General features: G+C 43.5%; 1 protein-coding gene, 1 non-coding gene and 1 pseudogene across 2 annotated transcripts; 1 reads left to right on the forward strand and 2 right to left on the reverse strand.

Moving 5' to 3' along the window:
* Positions 1–2,991: 2,991 nt before the first annotated feature.
* On the reverse strand, positions 2,992–5,461 carry GNG14 (G protein subunit gamma 14). Its single transcript, XM_056847994.1, has 2 exons — positions 5,369–5,461; positions 2,992–3,117 (listed from the first exon to the last, which is right to left on the reverse strand). The coding sequence occupies exons 1-2, from the start codon at positions 5,459–5,461 to the stop codon at positions 2,992–2,994; spliced, it is 219 nt and encodes a 72-aa protein (XP_056703972.1).
* Positions 5,462–10,448: 4,987 nt separating this feature from the next.
* LOC130493613 (U2 spliceosomal RNA) lies at positions 10,449–10,639 on the forward strand. The gene has a single exon (XR_008933990.1). It is a non-coding gene; the product is annotated as a U2 spliceosomal RNA (small nuclear RNA).
* A 1,914-nt stretch (positions 10,640–12,553) lies between these two features.
* On the reverse strand, positions 12,554–12,730 carry LOC130493618 (U2 spliceosomal RNA; annotated as a pseudogene).
* Between the last annotated feature and the right edge of the window lie 2,382 nt (positions 12,731–15,112).

The raw sequence follows: 15,112 nt of genomic DNA on the forward strand, positions 1-15,112 counted from the left end.
CTTAATGTAAGGAAAAACCTGACTGTGCGGTTTTTCTTATGTTGTTTCCATACCGGTGCATTTTTCATGCCAGCTGTAATGGGGCACAGATGAAATGGGCGCTTCTAAAGCCCCTTATTTGGAGGCAGGTTCCTTTTAAATCTGTGGAACATAACACTGCATGCAAATATTGCAGCTGCAATAAAAAACGAACAAGACAAATGTGCTACTGGATTTATCCTTCTCCCCATGCTTCATATTTGAGCTCTCCCTGGGCCAAGTGTTTAACTGTGTGTGTAAATAATTCAAAAGTATTGAGCACGTCATGTACTACAATCCTTTTCATATATACATATTTTATATTTTTGGTTGGAGTACGAGCTCTATCCCTTGCCAGGGCTTTTATTACCATCTTTAAAAACCCACTTCTTAAATCTGACAAAGTACAAATGGACACTGATCCTTTAAATCCTCTAGTGATGCTGAGCCCATTTGCTTTTCCTTAGCCATGCAGCCTAGTCCCCTCCCCCAAAAGGTTGCCTAGATAAATTTTCTTTTGAGGAAAAGAATTCCAAAACAGTGTGGTAGCCTAATAGGTACCTGGCTACATACTTGTGCTATGCAAATGCAGAGTAAAGAGTTAGTTTGACCAAGGAAATATAATTCCTTGCACTGAGAGCCATCATGGACTCCCTGACAAAGATTCTCTGTCATCTCCATACTACGTTTGGGACCTTGCTTCATTAGAACAGATTGCTGCTATTTCTTCTTGCCCGACTCCGTGCACATTTTGGCCAGTTCTCTGGCTTCCATGAGAAAACCTGAGCACCTGGAATCTTATACCTTTAGTGCATCCCTGCTTGGTTGATCTGAAGAACACGCAAGAAAGGGAGAGGGTTTTTAAGGATGTAGGGCCTGGATGGCTTACAGATTTTCATAGCTTTTCCATGCCGTGTGTACAGCCTTTGCAGTTCGTGATGTGGTAAGCTCCTAGTAGTGCCATACTGTTATTAAATTTGCTGGTGCATTTTGCATCATTTATACTGAAAAGTACACTGCAAGTATAGTAAAAAGGTAAAGGTCCCCTGTGCAAGCACCGGGTCATTCCTGACCCATGGGGTGACGTCACATCCCGACATTTCCAAGGCAGACTTTGTTTGCGGGGTGGTTTGCCAGTGCCTTCCCCAGTCATCTTCCCTTTACCCCCAGCAAGCTGGGTACTCATTTCACCGACCTCGGAAGGATGGAAGGCTGAGTCAACCTTGAGCCGGCTACCTGAAACCAACTTCCGTTGGGATCGAACTCAGGTCGTGTAAGTATAGTACCCTGCAGTATTTTAGGCTTGAGGCTATGTGATTGTTATGTCACAAATGATAGGGGGGAACTAGTACTTTCACCCAGCCACTGACGGAAGTACTTGCAGCCATTGTCCTGGTCTGGAAACTGATCTAAAAGGTATGTTTTGTAGGTTATGTAAAGCCCTGCTCATGGAGTCATTAGCTGTTAACCAGCATAAGAGAACACCATTGTTTCAGGTTGTGACTCCTACGTCCTTGGAATTACTGGAATGAAGAGGTCAATAAAATATCACAAATTGGTCCCTTATAGCTTTGTAATGAAGCACCCAGGTATGCTGACATTTAAGAAAGATGGTTGAATTAAGGTGGTAACTCGTCTGATGTGATCCAATAGTTCTGTAAATTACAACCCCACAGTGCAGATGAGGCATAGTAAGGCTATGTTCCTTCCCCACCCACCCACCACCACCATTCTGAAGTAATCCTGGCTGCCTGATACTAGCAGCCCATCGGAACTCTTTCCTGGAGCTGTGGAACAATGATTTAGTGATCCATCCCAAGTCAAGACTGAAACTGCAGGCCTTTCAAGGAAGCTTGAGCATGGTTTTAGTCATGGCGTGTCAGTGAAAGCACGTCAAAGGAAAATGGGAAATACATCCACGGCCTGCTGAGACTAAGAGAGGGAGAGCCCTGAGGAAATAACCATTTGTGCTATGTTGGGTGTCTCCCCCCCCTCAAAAAAAAGAAAAAAAGAAAGTCACCTGCCACTGTACCGGCAGTCGTCAATGCATGGCTAGTAGATGGCACAACGACCTTTATTGTCATGATTTTTAAAAGGGAGGTAGGTGAAGCACTCAAAACTGAGTGGCTGAAGGTTGGAGGCGGGCCATTTCTTCCATAGCCCCTGCTGGAGTACAGGCATTGGGCAGGACTCAATTTTCTTGTTTTTATATGGCCAGAGATGGGGTATAATTGGAAGAACTGAACTGCATAGCTTTGATATCTTTCCATACGCTTGCATGTGCCAAATGATGCTTGGTGCTCTCCCAGGGCAGAGATTGCAGGGAGGGTTGCAAGGTTTCATAAAGAGCCATGCTTTCATAATGGAAGTGCTTATCATATGTTTTTAATAGCAGTAGAGATTTTAGGGGAAGTAGATCTTGCCCTTACTCATTTCCGATTTGTCTCACTCCAGGCCAGTGGTAGGGGATAACAGTTAAAAATCTAGAACGCAATACAGAATAAATATCAAATATCTACATATACGCACTAGCCACGAACAGTAAAATGCATGACGTAATTTACATCTGGTCATAACACTCAAGTGGTACTTGCTGCCTTGTCCAATTTGCAGATTAGTTAGGGGAAGCAAAACCGTAGCCCTACTTTGTGCTGAAATTTTTTGGAAAATCATATAGGCCATAAGAACATAAGAAAAGCCACGGTGGGATCATACCAAGGCCCATCAAGTCCATCAGTCTGCTCAAACAGTGGCCAACCAGGTGCCTCTAGGCAGCCCACCAACAAGCCAACTGCAGCAGCATTGTCCTGCCTGTGTTCCACAGCACCTAATACAATAGGCATGCTCCTCTGATCCTGGAGAGAATAGGTATGTGTCATGACTAGTATTCATTGTGACTAGTAGCCAACAGTATATAAGGTCAACAAGATATAAGGTCTGAAGAAAAATGTTAAGATGGTTACTTCAATTCACTCATGCTTTAGTGCACATCTTTTTCTCCTTGAAGGGATTAGAAGAGGCTGGGATGTCAGTCAGCAGGGGATCATTCTTCGAGTGTTCTAGGCAATATTGCAGCAAGTCACTGGCTGCCTTTGACACCTGCAAGCAAAACAAAAGGATTCTAAGCCGTCCCTATTGGAATGGGGAATAGGGATCCATTCTTGGTTGGGAAGAAATTGAGGTATTAGAGCAGGTGGTGGGAACTGGAACTCCCAAGTTTTACTCAGTAATTGAGCAAGCAGGGTGACTTGGGAGTCCTCATGGCCAGGCTCCACCTCATTCTGATCTTTGCTGTGTTTTCTGCTGATGAGCTGATCTTGCATGATGCTTCTTCAGGAAGCTCCTGGTTTTAGTTTCACCTCTAACAAAAAAGGAGCAGATCCTCCATACGGGAAGCGCAAGATCAGAAAATTCAGATTTTGACATGGATCAAGAGTCAGGTACAGTAAGCACCTCCGTGTAAAACTGACAAATTGAGACGATCCCTATAATGGTTTCTAGGAAGTTTAAAAAACAGTGCACAATCATGTAATCGCAATGTCTCGATTTTATGCATAATGTTGATTACATAAATTCCGCAACAACTTCTGTTCTCATTGAGATACATCTATATTTACTTTTTTTTCTTTAGTCCTTGTCTTTCCACATTTAATTTAACTAGTTTCAAAACCTTATGTAGTGATTGTAGGCAAGCTATTCTTTCTCACTGTCAGGCTCCCATCTCTGCAGTATGAAGATAAAATTTATCTTGCAAGATAATGTATGTGAAACACTTGGAATGCTCCGAAGTACTATACAAGTCCAATGCACTGTTATTTATATGGTTTCCTGAAAGCTGTGGTTTTGACATGGGGTGAAAACACATGGTCACTTTATCCTCCTTTAATCCCTGTTTTAGCCAGGATCGAATGCACATTAGGCAAAACGCATGCATTCGATCCTGGCTGAATCCTGGCTGAAACAGGGATTAAAGGAGGATAAAGTGACCATGCGTTTTCACCCCATGGTCTCTCTGCAGGTTTATAATTGCCTTGTTTATAATATCAGCAGTGAATGAGCTGGATGAGATGGCCCTATTGTATCTAATTTACAGAAGAAGAGTGTTCTTAGCTGAGGTGAAGCTCTTCCTGCTACGGAGATGGCTCTCTCTGATGGGGATTATTCCGTCCGATTTGTTCTTTTATTATCATTATCATTATCATTATTTTAAGTTAATTTAATTTAATTTATATAAGAGGGATACAGAAAGGGAAAAAAGGGAGGGGGAAAATGAGATAAAAGAGACATCATCCTCCAAGCTTCTACATAGATTAAATTTAAAAGGAAAGGAAAGATATTACCAAATGTTATATTCAAAACATTACTCCATCTCAAGATTCTCTAAAATGAACAGAAATATGTTTCATCCACTAAACCTCCACATCACTAAACTTAAGAAAATCTAATCCCATATCTTCTATTAAATATCTCAAACATATATATCTTATACACCTCTGTAAATTCTCTTTTAAGATTCATTCAAACTTATTGAATAATTTATTTACTACTTAAATAATAATCGTAGAAAGTGCAAAATCGGATAGTTTATTATTCCACTCTCTGATGTCTGGAATTGTATTAGATTTCCAGTATTTGGCATGTACAGTTCTGGTGGCTGAAGTCGCGTACTGGTATGATTTGCTCTTATGACACCGAGAAGAGCAGTGTCATAGACACACATACATGCCACAGCCACCAGCCCAAAAAAAATATGACCGAAGTCCCAAGGGCTGCCTTCTCATTAGGAGGCCACAAGAGCAATGAACAGAAGTTAGAGATGTTGCACCCTCTTGGAATTCATATGGAAGTTTCTCCTGTAGTAGAATTCTTGCCCAAAACAATACTGATCATGATCCAAATTAAGTTGCTTGAAACGTAAATAAATGGGACTTAAGATCAAGTTGGTTAGAATAGGGCTTAAACCCAATTGGATCCAATGTCTCTGGTTTAAGATTATACATACAGGACTTCAGAATTTTCACTTAGGCTATAAACTGGTTCTGGCTCTTGATTCTTCAGGCACTACCTAGGATCGTTGTATTCTAGCCTGTCTCTTGGAAAGGGAAGATGATGGGTATATATTCTAACTACCCCGTCTAGCTGCTGGTAGCAGAAAGCAATGGGAACCTCTGTTAATTTACTATTCCCAGCATCTCTAACTGTGACATAAATTCCAGGAATCCTAGATCTCTATCCGTTTATGAGTATGCAGCCACGGGGACTGACTTTTTCCTTCTCTTTCATGTGGGACTGTAGCAGAGGGTGTCATTTCTTCTCTCAACCCCGCAGTCCCAGTCAAATACTCAATTACCTTCATCCTCTCCAACCCAGCCTCAGCCCGCAGCTGTTTCACCGCCTGATGGCCCTGGCTGACATGAGTGCAGCTGGCTGCTTTCTCCGACATCAAAACAAGACTCTCCAATAGGGCAGGCAGCCTGGAACAGCAACAGGAAAGTCAGCATGAGGCCAAGGCAACCCTAAGTTGCCACCTGGTGCCTCTGCCTGGCTGCTGGAGTTACAGGCTGCTTGTCTTTCTCTTCCCTGGTTCCCCCATAACGCATTGTACTGAGCTTGAAGCATGCCTGTGCCAAATGTTGAGTAGATCGTCACTGAGCGATAAGAGTTGGTGCTAAAATCTAGACACCGGTCACAGCCTCTGCTCCATTTCAGCTCTTGGAGCTTTCCAAAGAGGCAAGACAAAAGCATCGACCCATTAAATCCAGGGGTGGCCCCAGCACCCCTATTTAACCAACTAGTGCCGGACCTTGATTCCGAAGAAGGAGAAGGGTTGGTTTTTATATGCCGACTTTCTCTACCACTTAAGGGAGACGCAAACCAGCTTACAATCACCTTCCCTTCCCCTCCCCCCAACAGGCACCCTGTGAGGTAGGTGGGGCTGAGAGAGTGTGACTAGCCCAAGGTCACCCAGCTGGCTTCGTGTGGAGGAGTGAGGAATCCAACCCGGTTCACCAGATCAGAGTCCACCACTCCAAACCACTACATCACGCTGGCTCTCTTCACTGTTTAACATTCTGCTACAATTCAAAGGCAAGAAGCTGGGCTCTGCACCCACCCATTCTTTTATTTTATTAGGGGTATAGAAAAAGATACAAGACTCTTTCCATCTAGCTTTAATCTGGAGTGAATGCATTCCAGCTGTATCTGAAGAAGTGAGCTGTGGCTCACGAAAGCTCATACCCTACCAGAAAATATTTTGGTTAGTCTTTAAGGTGCTACTGGACTCTTGCCCTTTTCTACTTCTTGGATTCTGCAAGGGAAGAATTTTCTGTGTCTAAACTGAGGCCCCAGATACCAAGGAACCTTTTTGTTACATTCCTCATTCACTTCTCTAGGAGAGCTGCCTGCTAGTCAACAGATCTCCCCTCTAGTGCCCAATGGCTTTTGATTCCTTTGAATCCTGTTGCTCTTGAGGCTGCAAAATGTCATCCAGTTTAAAAATAGTATCCACTGTGACAAGGAAAAAGGGCGAGTTGATAATCACATGGCTTTGATGCTGATCCCCCTTCTTGTTCCCAGGTGATGAGTGAAGGCAAATCCATAATACTCAGCCGTGGAGATTCCTGGAATAAGAGGCAGTTCCCAACAGAGTTAGGGACAGAAGCCAGGGTCCCAGAGTACCTTACTGCAGTTTTTGCACATGGAACCCTAGCATGAGACCCCAGATCAGAGCAATAGCATAAAAAACTAGGCTGTACCCTCCCCTCTCTTTGTGTTGTGTGTGTGTGTTAAGTGCCGTCAAGTCGCTTCCGACTCATAGCGACCCTATGAATGAAAGTCCTCCAAAATGTCCTATCTTTGACAGCCTTATTCAGATCTTGAAAAATGAAGGCTGTGGCTTCCTTTATTGAGTCTTTATAAATAGCTCTTTAATGGAGAAGTCAATTGCATGCCTACTGCTTTCTTCCCAACATCTGTCGCACAACTCCTGTTTATTAATTATCTAGGTATACTATTTCATGCCTCTGTCTCATTAATTCCTAACTCCTGCCATATCTTATCAAGTACTAGATCCAACATGGCAGCTGTCTCCAGAGACTTCTCTGTTGGTGCACAACACATCCCATCAGCTTTACAGGTGTTTCAGGCAAATGTACACCCCAGCTCCTATATGGAGTCCCCATTGGGATCCAAGCTTTTGGGTCTTATATGGAAGTAATCCAGTCATCTTTTCTTCAAGTGTTGTTTGGTACTTCCAGATGTATGGCATCACCAGTTCTTCAACTGAAAGCTGGTAAACACAGTTTGCCACATCTGCCTGGTTTGCTGCCATAAAATTCAGATTAGCCTTCTCACCTTCAGAATCTCTCCCTCCCCTTTTACTCTGGTTGCACTCTGATTCTTTTGTTAGTGCTTGGAACCAGCTGTTAGGCTTCAATATTGTAAGTAAAAGGTAAAGGTCCCCTGTGCAAGCACTGGGTCATTCCTGACCCGTGGGGTTACGTCACAAACCAACGTTTCCAAGGCCGACTTTGTTTGCGGGGTGGTTTGCCAGTGCCTTCCCCAGTCATCTTCCCTTTACCCCCAGCAAGCTGGGTACTCATTTGACCGACCTCGGAAGGATGGAAGGCTGAGTCAACCTTGAGCCGGCTACCTGAAACCGACTTCCGTCGGGATTGAACTGAAGTCTTGAGCAGAGCTTTTGACTGCAGTACTGCAGCTTAACACTCTGCGCCACGGGGCTCTCAATATTCCTCTTAGTTCGCCCATTCACCAGCAGTGGTCCACACCCTCACTCTGGGATGATTCTTCATTCTTCTGGTTGGATTGCATAAGAATCCCTTTGCAGCAAAATAATGCCCCCTTCCACAACACTTTGTCCTGGAAAGGGGTGTGTGTGTCTTCCAGCCTGTTTTTGTAATAAATTCCCCTGCTCATCAACAGTTCTTGGCTCAGGGTATTCTGGGTTGTTGTTTTTTTGCACGAGACACTTCAGAGCAGGAGGAGCCCTGCAGGACTGGATCAAAGGGGAATCCACCCAGTTTCCCGTTTCCAGCAGTGGCCAGCTTGATGCCTGCAGGACACCCACAAGTGGGGCATTAAGAAAAGAGCCTTCCTGCAACTGGTATTGTGAGATAGACTGCCTCTGAACAGGGAAGTACCATTATTGATGTCTGGCTCCTGGCTTTATTAGTTCTAAGGCACTCTTTTTTGTTTTCGGGTTTCCCCCCCGTTCTGTTTCTTTGAGACAGATTGCTGTGTGTGTGTGCTTGTATATGTGTCTCTCTTTGTTCATACCATTTTATAGAAGGTGGCTTCCCCACACACACACACACACCAATTTGGCCTAGCTGTTAATGGCTGAGACCGGAAAGCACTCACAAGCTTTTGATGTAGAAATTCTGTGTGACAAATTTCACATCTAGCAGAATGTTACAGCAAGCTGTATGACTTAACCAAATGCTGATGTTTAACTTCTTGATCTGTCTGGTTAATTTGTACAAGGTGACCAATTTCTTAAAAAAAATTTTTTTTAATTGTTTTCTAATTAGATCACATTAACATGAATCCTCCAGTCAACAAAATAATACAACATAAACCATTTTTCTCTAATCATTATAGTTCTTACTTAATGACTTCCCCTCTCCCTCCTCTATCTCTTTAGTATCTCTATTCTCCCCTTTGCATTCAAATTCTAATTCATTATATGTCATTTATATATTTAATTACATATCTCATGGTCTTAAAAACTAAGCTCATCATTATTTCTACTTTAATCACTTGAATTAGCTCAAAACATAACCTTTGATACTTCCCAAATTAAATTCATTTATACAATATGTTGTCCAAGCCTCCCATTCTCCCACAAATTCCATATTTTCCTTTTGATTTATTAATGCTGTAAGTTTAGCCATTTCTGCTAGTTCCAACATTTTATTTATCCAGTCAGTCTTATCTGGCACCTCTGACAATTTCCATTTTGCTGCATATACCAATCTTGCGGCTATGGTGGCATATATTAAAAAGGATCTCTGAGTCAATATTGATTCCGGTATAATACTTAACAACATCATTTCCAGAGTTTTAGGGATATTTTTTGGTAAGATCAGTCTTAGTTCATTGTAGATCATATCCCAAAAGTTCTTAGCTTTTTCACATAGCCACCAAACATGATGAAAGGAACCAACCTCGTCTTGACATTTCCAGCAGTTTGGTGACATTATTTTATACATTTTAGCCAACTTTTTTGGTGTTAAATACCACCTATAGATCATCTTGTAAATATTCTCTTAATGATGGTGAAAGTATATATTTCATGTCTCTTGACCAAAGTCTTTCCCATCTATTCAAAGGAATATTGTAACCCAATGTCTGTGCCCAAGTTATCATCGTAGGTTTAATTTGATCTTGTTCTGTATATAATATCAACAACATCTTGTACATCTTTGAGATTAGATGGTCATTATTCAAGGTGACCAATTTCTTGACACTCACAAAAGCGCATATTGAAATAAGTGTTGTTCCACTGCTGGACTTTTGTTTTATTCAGGCCTGAGGGAGATTCGGTCCCATTTTCCCCTGGGCTGTTTCAGCAGCCCCGCCCAACCCCAGGCTGCCTCCCTCCCCTCTGATGGCAAGGGAAAGTGGGGCAGGGGATTTGAGTGGGGGATGGATCCAGGTACCCTGGAGGGGTTGATTATGGGCTGTCCTTTCCCAGGCAATACAGCTGGAAATTTCACTTTAACTCAATGGTCTGCATTTTTTTAAAAAGTGAACATGATTCCTTGTTGGGAAATCGGTGATATCTCCACTCCTGAAGATTAGTTGAGAAGCGTAAGATTTGGATTGTGGAAAGTGATAAATGGCGATGCACGAGAAAGCAACAAGGAAATTAAAGGGAGGGGAACAAAAAGCCAGTCTGGAGGCAGAGGAGGGTGAGGTGTGTTGGACCGCACAACAGTTCTCATGAATTAAGAAAGAGCATCAGGTGGCCGAACACCTGGGGCTCTTTCTCTTCTGCCATTGCTCCCTAATCCTTTCTGAAGAGTCTGAAACGTTCTGCTTCTTTGAACGACGGCTCTGGGAGCAGACAAGACACAAGAATGCAGACAGGGAAACGCCCGGGCACCCGCTGGGACTGTCAATGGTTCATGGGACCGCAGTGCATTGTGGGAAAGGAGGTGGGCATATGCAGATTAGGAGCCAATGTCTGTCCGAGCCCTGGCAGTAAAGGGTGAGAATCTACCAATTGTGACATCAAACCGTCTTTCAGGAGGCTGATTACCTGCAAGGCAGGTGTTTTCGGAATGTAATGGGGGGTCTTGAGACCCCGGCTGGGGGTGGCGTTGGTCATCGCAGGATGTGGGGTTGCTCTCTGTGTCCCAGAAGTGCCTCAGGTCGGTACGAAGGCTGATTTTCCAGGCAGTTTCGTTATCGCTTCTCGGCCTATCGGCTAAGATCAAGTGTAGTATCTGTTCTTATCAGTTTAATATCTGATATGTCCTCTATTTGAGGGCAATATGTTAAATGGATTTTTGGAACTGGGAGATGGAACAGGGGCTTGCTCCATCCACTCCATGCATTGACCTGGTATTGCAGTACCTCCAGGAGTGGTGCACCTCCCCTTGGGGAGAATACTGCTGGTTAAAAAACAGATTGAGATTTTTCTACCCATTACTACAAAGGTAGTTTTTCTTTCTTGTTGTCTCTTCATGTTGTCCTTCTTTCTTTTCCTCTTGTAATATTACTCACGAGGGACAGTGTGGTATAGTGGAGAGCCAAGTTTGAAATTCTCTCACAACTCTCCACTTTCTACCACCACAATATTACTGTACAAGGAAGTGGGTTGTTGTCCTATCCCCAGTGTGTGTGTTGGGGGGGGGGGTATTCGGAAACACAGCGTGCCCGCCTAAGTCACTGGAGGGGAGCACAACTGGGGATGCGCACCTCAAAAAATATTGAAAGAGAGAATAGAGACTGCTAAATTACAACTACTAATAATAATGCATTCTCCTGGATTGAATAGAGACCTGGCAGTCCTGTCTCATTACCAATGCTGATTTCTCCATGCCTACTCCTCTACATATCACACCTAAGCCAATCAAGCCTGCTAATGTAATTTACCTGCTATTGACATTTACAGGCAATTGCCTTTTGTTAGTCTTTAAGGTGCTACAGGACTCTTGCTCTTTTCAAAATTTATCGGCATTTTTCAGATCTGGAAATCAGGGAGCCATTAAAAATCAGTATTCCTGGTTATCTGGGTTCCAAATACCAGTTTAGCATTCAGATCTAGTTTTTTATGCGGGGAGGGGAATTCCAATCTTTCTGGGCGGGCTGGAGCGGATGTTTTTTAAGCTAATGGCACCAAAATTGGTGCCTGTCCAGGAAATAAAACAGTGTTGCACTTACCTGTAACTGTTGTTCGTCGAGTGGTCCTCTGTGCAGGTAAAAAGGAATAAAAGGGCCGCACTAGTAACAGGAAATAAAAATAAGGCCAAGGCCAATGGTGCAAAATAGGTTAAAATATTTTTTTATTACTGAAAAATACCGATATATTTTGAAGAGAGCAAGAGTCCCGTAGCACCTTAAAGACTAACAAAAATTCTGGCAGGGTGCGAGCTTTTGTGAATCACAGCTCACTTCTTCAGATACATCTAGAATGTGAGTCCATCTAGCCTTGGCTGTTACCGCACTAGGTATTCCCAGCGATGTATTAAGAGTTTGGAAATGTTATAAAAAATACTGTTCGCACTTTCTATGTATTCCCACCGATGTATTAAGAGTTTGAAACTGTTATAAAAAATACTGTTCACACTTTGTTTGGCCCCTTTAGCTGTGAAGACGTTTTCCAGCCATTTTTTAACCGTGGCATCCAAAAACCCTTTTAAAGCGATGTTTTTTATAACATTTCCAAACTCTTGATACATCGCTGGGAATACCTAGTGCGGTAACAGCCATAAAGTAAAGAAGAGTGAATACAGACACCCAATGGCAATAGAATGTAAATGTCACTAGCAGGTAAATGACATTAGCAAGCATGATTGGATTAGGTGTGATATGCAGAGGGGTAGTAGGGTGGAGAAATCAGCATTGGTAATGAAACAGGAATCTCAGGTCTCTGTTCAATCCAGAATGCATTGTCTTGAGTTTCATTATTAGTTGTAATTCAGCAGTCTCTCTTTCTATTCTCCCTTTCAAGATTTTTGAGGTGCACATCTCTAGTTGTGCCTCCCCTCCAGTGGCTTAGATGGGCACGCTGTGTTTCTGGGCACTGAGTGACTCACCCCTCCCCCACTGGGGGGAAGGGGGGCAACCCACTTCCTTGTACGGTAATATTGTGGTGGTAGAAAGTGGAGAGTTCTGAAAGAATTTCAAACTTTGCTCTCTGCTACACCACACTGTCCCTTATGAGTAATATTACAAGAGGAGAAGAAAGAAGAATGACAACATGAAGAGAAAGTAAGAAAGACCACCTTTTTAGTAATGGATAGGAAAAATCTCAATCTGTCTTTTAACCAGCAATATTCTCCCGGAGGGGAGGTGCACCATTCCTGGAGGTACTGCAATACCAGGTCGATGTGTGGAGTGGATTGAGCAAGCCCCTATTCCATCTCCCAGTTCCAAAAATCCATTTAACATTTAGTCCTCAGATAGAGGACGTATCAGATATTAAACTGATAAGAACAGATTGACTTTTATTTAGAGAATGTTTCAAACATTACAAATGGTAAAGAAAATTGAGTCAATACAAACCAGTCCCGGAAAACGCAGGAGCATGTATTTTATACAAAAGTAATAAACAAATACAACAGAATATATTTCCGCATACACTGACTGTTCAGCAACTCAGAAAATTGTCCATAGGGAGATAGTCCATGGTGGGGGAGCAGGGCAGAGCCCTGGTCCCCCCCCACTGTGGTGGCCGGCGGGGCCTGGCCAGTCTTCCTCACTGCTCGCAGCCTTCGGGGCGTGGGTCCTGGACGTCGTGGTTGTCTTCTCCGGGCGCAGGGGGTCCTCCTTGGTTGGTCGCGATGAAGTCGCTGGCTCCTCCGTAGGTAGGGTTGCCCACTGCCAGGTAGTAGCAGGAGATCTCCTGCTAATTCAACTGATCTCCAGTTGATAGAGATCAGATCACCTGGAGAAAAATGGCCACTTTGGCAATTGAACTCTATGGCATTGAAGTCCCTCCCCTCCCCAAACCCCGCCCTTCTCAGGCTCTGCCCCAAAAATCTCCCGCCGGTGGCAAAGAGGGACCTGGCAACCCTATCCGTAGGGTTGGGGAGCAGGCCAGAGCCCACTCCGGTCTCTCTGGGCTTGTCCGCTGCCATGGGCAACCTCTGGCCCCCTCCAAGTTAGAGGGGGATGAGGTGGCTAGGGCCCTCTCCTCCGCAAGGGGGAGAGGGCGGGGTCCTGGGCTCACCCCCTGTGGGATCAGAGGGGTGATCCAGGCATTTGTGGCCCCTCTCCTCTCGGGTTAGGAGAGCGGGCCGGTTGTGGCTCACCTCCCCTGGGGTTGGGAGGGCATGCTGGGTCCTTGTACTGACTGAGTTAGGGCTTAGTAAAGCTTGGACTTCGAATAAAACCCCCCAACTTGAATTAACTGATTGGGAATATTTCAAAACAGATGACAGACAAATGTGCTCTCAGGCTTTATGCCCTCCAACACCTTTTGCACAAAATAAGTATCTACCCTTTCTTACCTCCACTTTTTCTCCTTGGCCCATTTTATGGAAAGCCAGTGTGGTGTGGTGGTTAGGAGCGGAGGACACTAATCTGGAGAACCGGGTTTGATTCCCCTCTCCTCCACATGAGTGGTGGACTCTAATCTGGTGAACCGGGATGGTTTCCCCACTCCTTCAAATGAAGCCAGCTGTGTGACTTTGGGCCAGTCATAGTTCTCTCTGAGCTCTCTCAGCCTCACCTACCTCACAAGGTCTCTGTTGTGGGGAGAGGAAGGGAAGGAGATTGTAAGCCTGTTTGATTATCCTTAAAAAAAGGTAGTGAAGATCAGCATATAAAACCCAACTCTTCTTTTAATGCACAACCAATTTGAAATCTTAACACACTATTATGCCAATTTGAGGGTAGTTTAAGAGCTCCCCTGATAACCCCCTTTCCTGTAGCACTCCCCAACCATTCAGATGGCTCTCGCATAATCTCCTGTCTAGGAGTGAAAGTCACTCCACTGTGGCCATTGCCAAATATATTTCACCTGCTCTTAAAATTTCACCTGCCATCAATTCAAATTTAGAATAACCAAGAAGCAAGCCTATTGATTTTTCATTTGTATTTTAATTTATGCTATTTTAAAATGTGTCCCATTTTTCCCCCTTTCAAATTCAGCATTCATATTCTGTTCCTTTGTCTTTTAACCATTGTTTTTGTTGAAAAGCTAATGTGCTATGTAGACCTTTCTGGAATAAAGTAAAGTATCTCCGGTTGAGAACAGACACAGGCATTGAACAGGCAATACTGTTTTAACAATCCTGTAAAACTGGTTCAAACAGTGTGGTGAAACATGCCAGAAGGCTCCTTCTAGGGTTTACTGTAATCCACTGAGCTGTCCAGTTGTGCCACCTGTGATTAATTTCTAGCCCAGAGTTGTGCAAGTATATATATTTTGGGATATATGAGAACTGGTGTGGCGCAGTGACTATGGTGCTGAAGCTGAATTGTGCAACTTGGGTTCAAGTTGCTTTTTAGCCATGAAGCTTGCTGGCTGATCTTTGGCAAAGTCACCCTTTAAAAGCGCTGATTCTTGCTTGATTTCTTGGGTCTTTGCTCCATTCAGTCTGTTCGTCTTTAAAGTACACATGAGCAGGGCTTTAGACTGGGCCTGTCTGCAAGTATTTTACAGTGGAACCCTGAGATCAATAAAGACATGCACCTGTACTTATGTACAGCACACGTATTTTGTGTTGAAATATGGGTGCACCAAGTATAGGAAGTCTAAGTGTAAATTTGTCTTCCGCCACAAAATCTTTCATGAGCTGCTCTGAACCTAGATACAATAACCTAACCGGTTACTAAAATCTTTAAAAACAATCAGAAGCACTCTTAAACCAGAAAACGATAAAAATATAGTATATCAGAG

This window comes from Euleptes europaea, chromosome 1 (assembly GCF_029931775.1).
Source record: "Euleptes europaea isolate rEulEur1 chromosome 1, rEulEur1.hap1, whole genome shotgun sequence".
Classification (NCBI taxonomy): Eukaryota; Metazoa; Chordata; class Lepidosauria; order Squamata; family Sphaerodactylidae; genus Euleptes; species Euleptes europaea.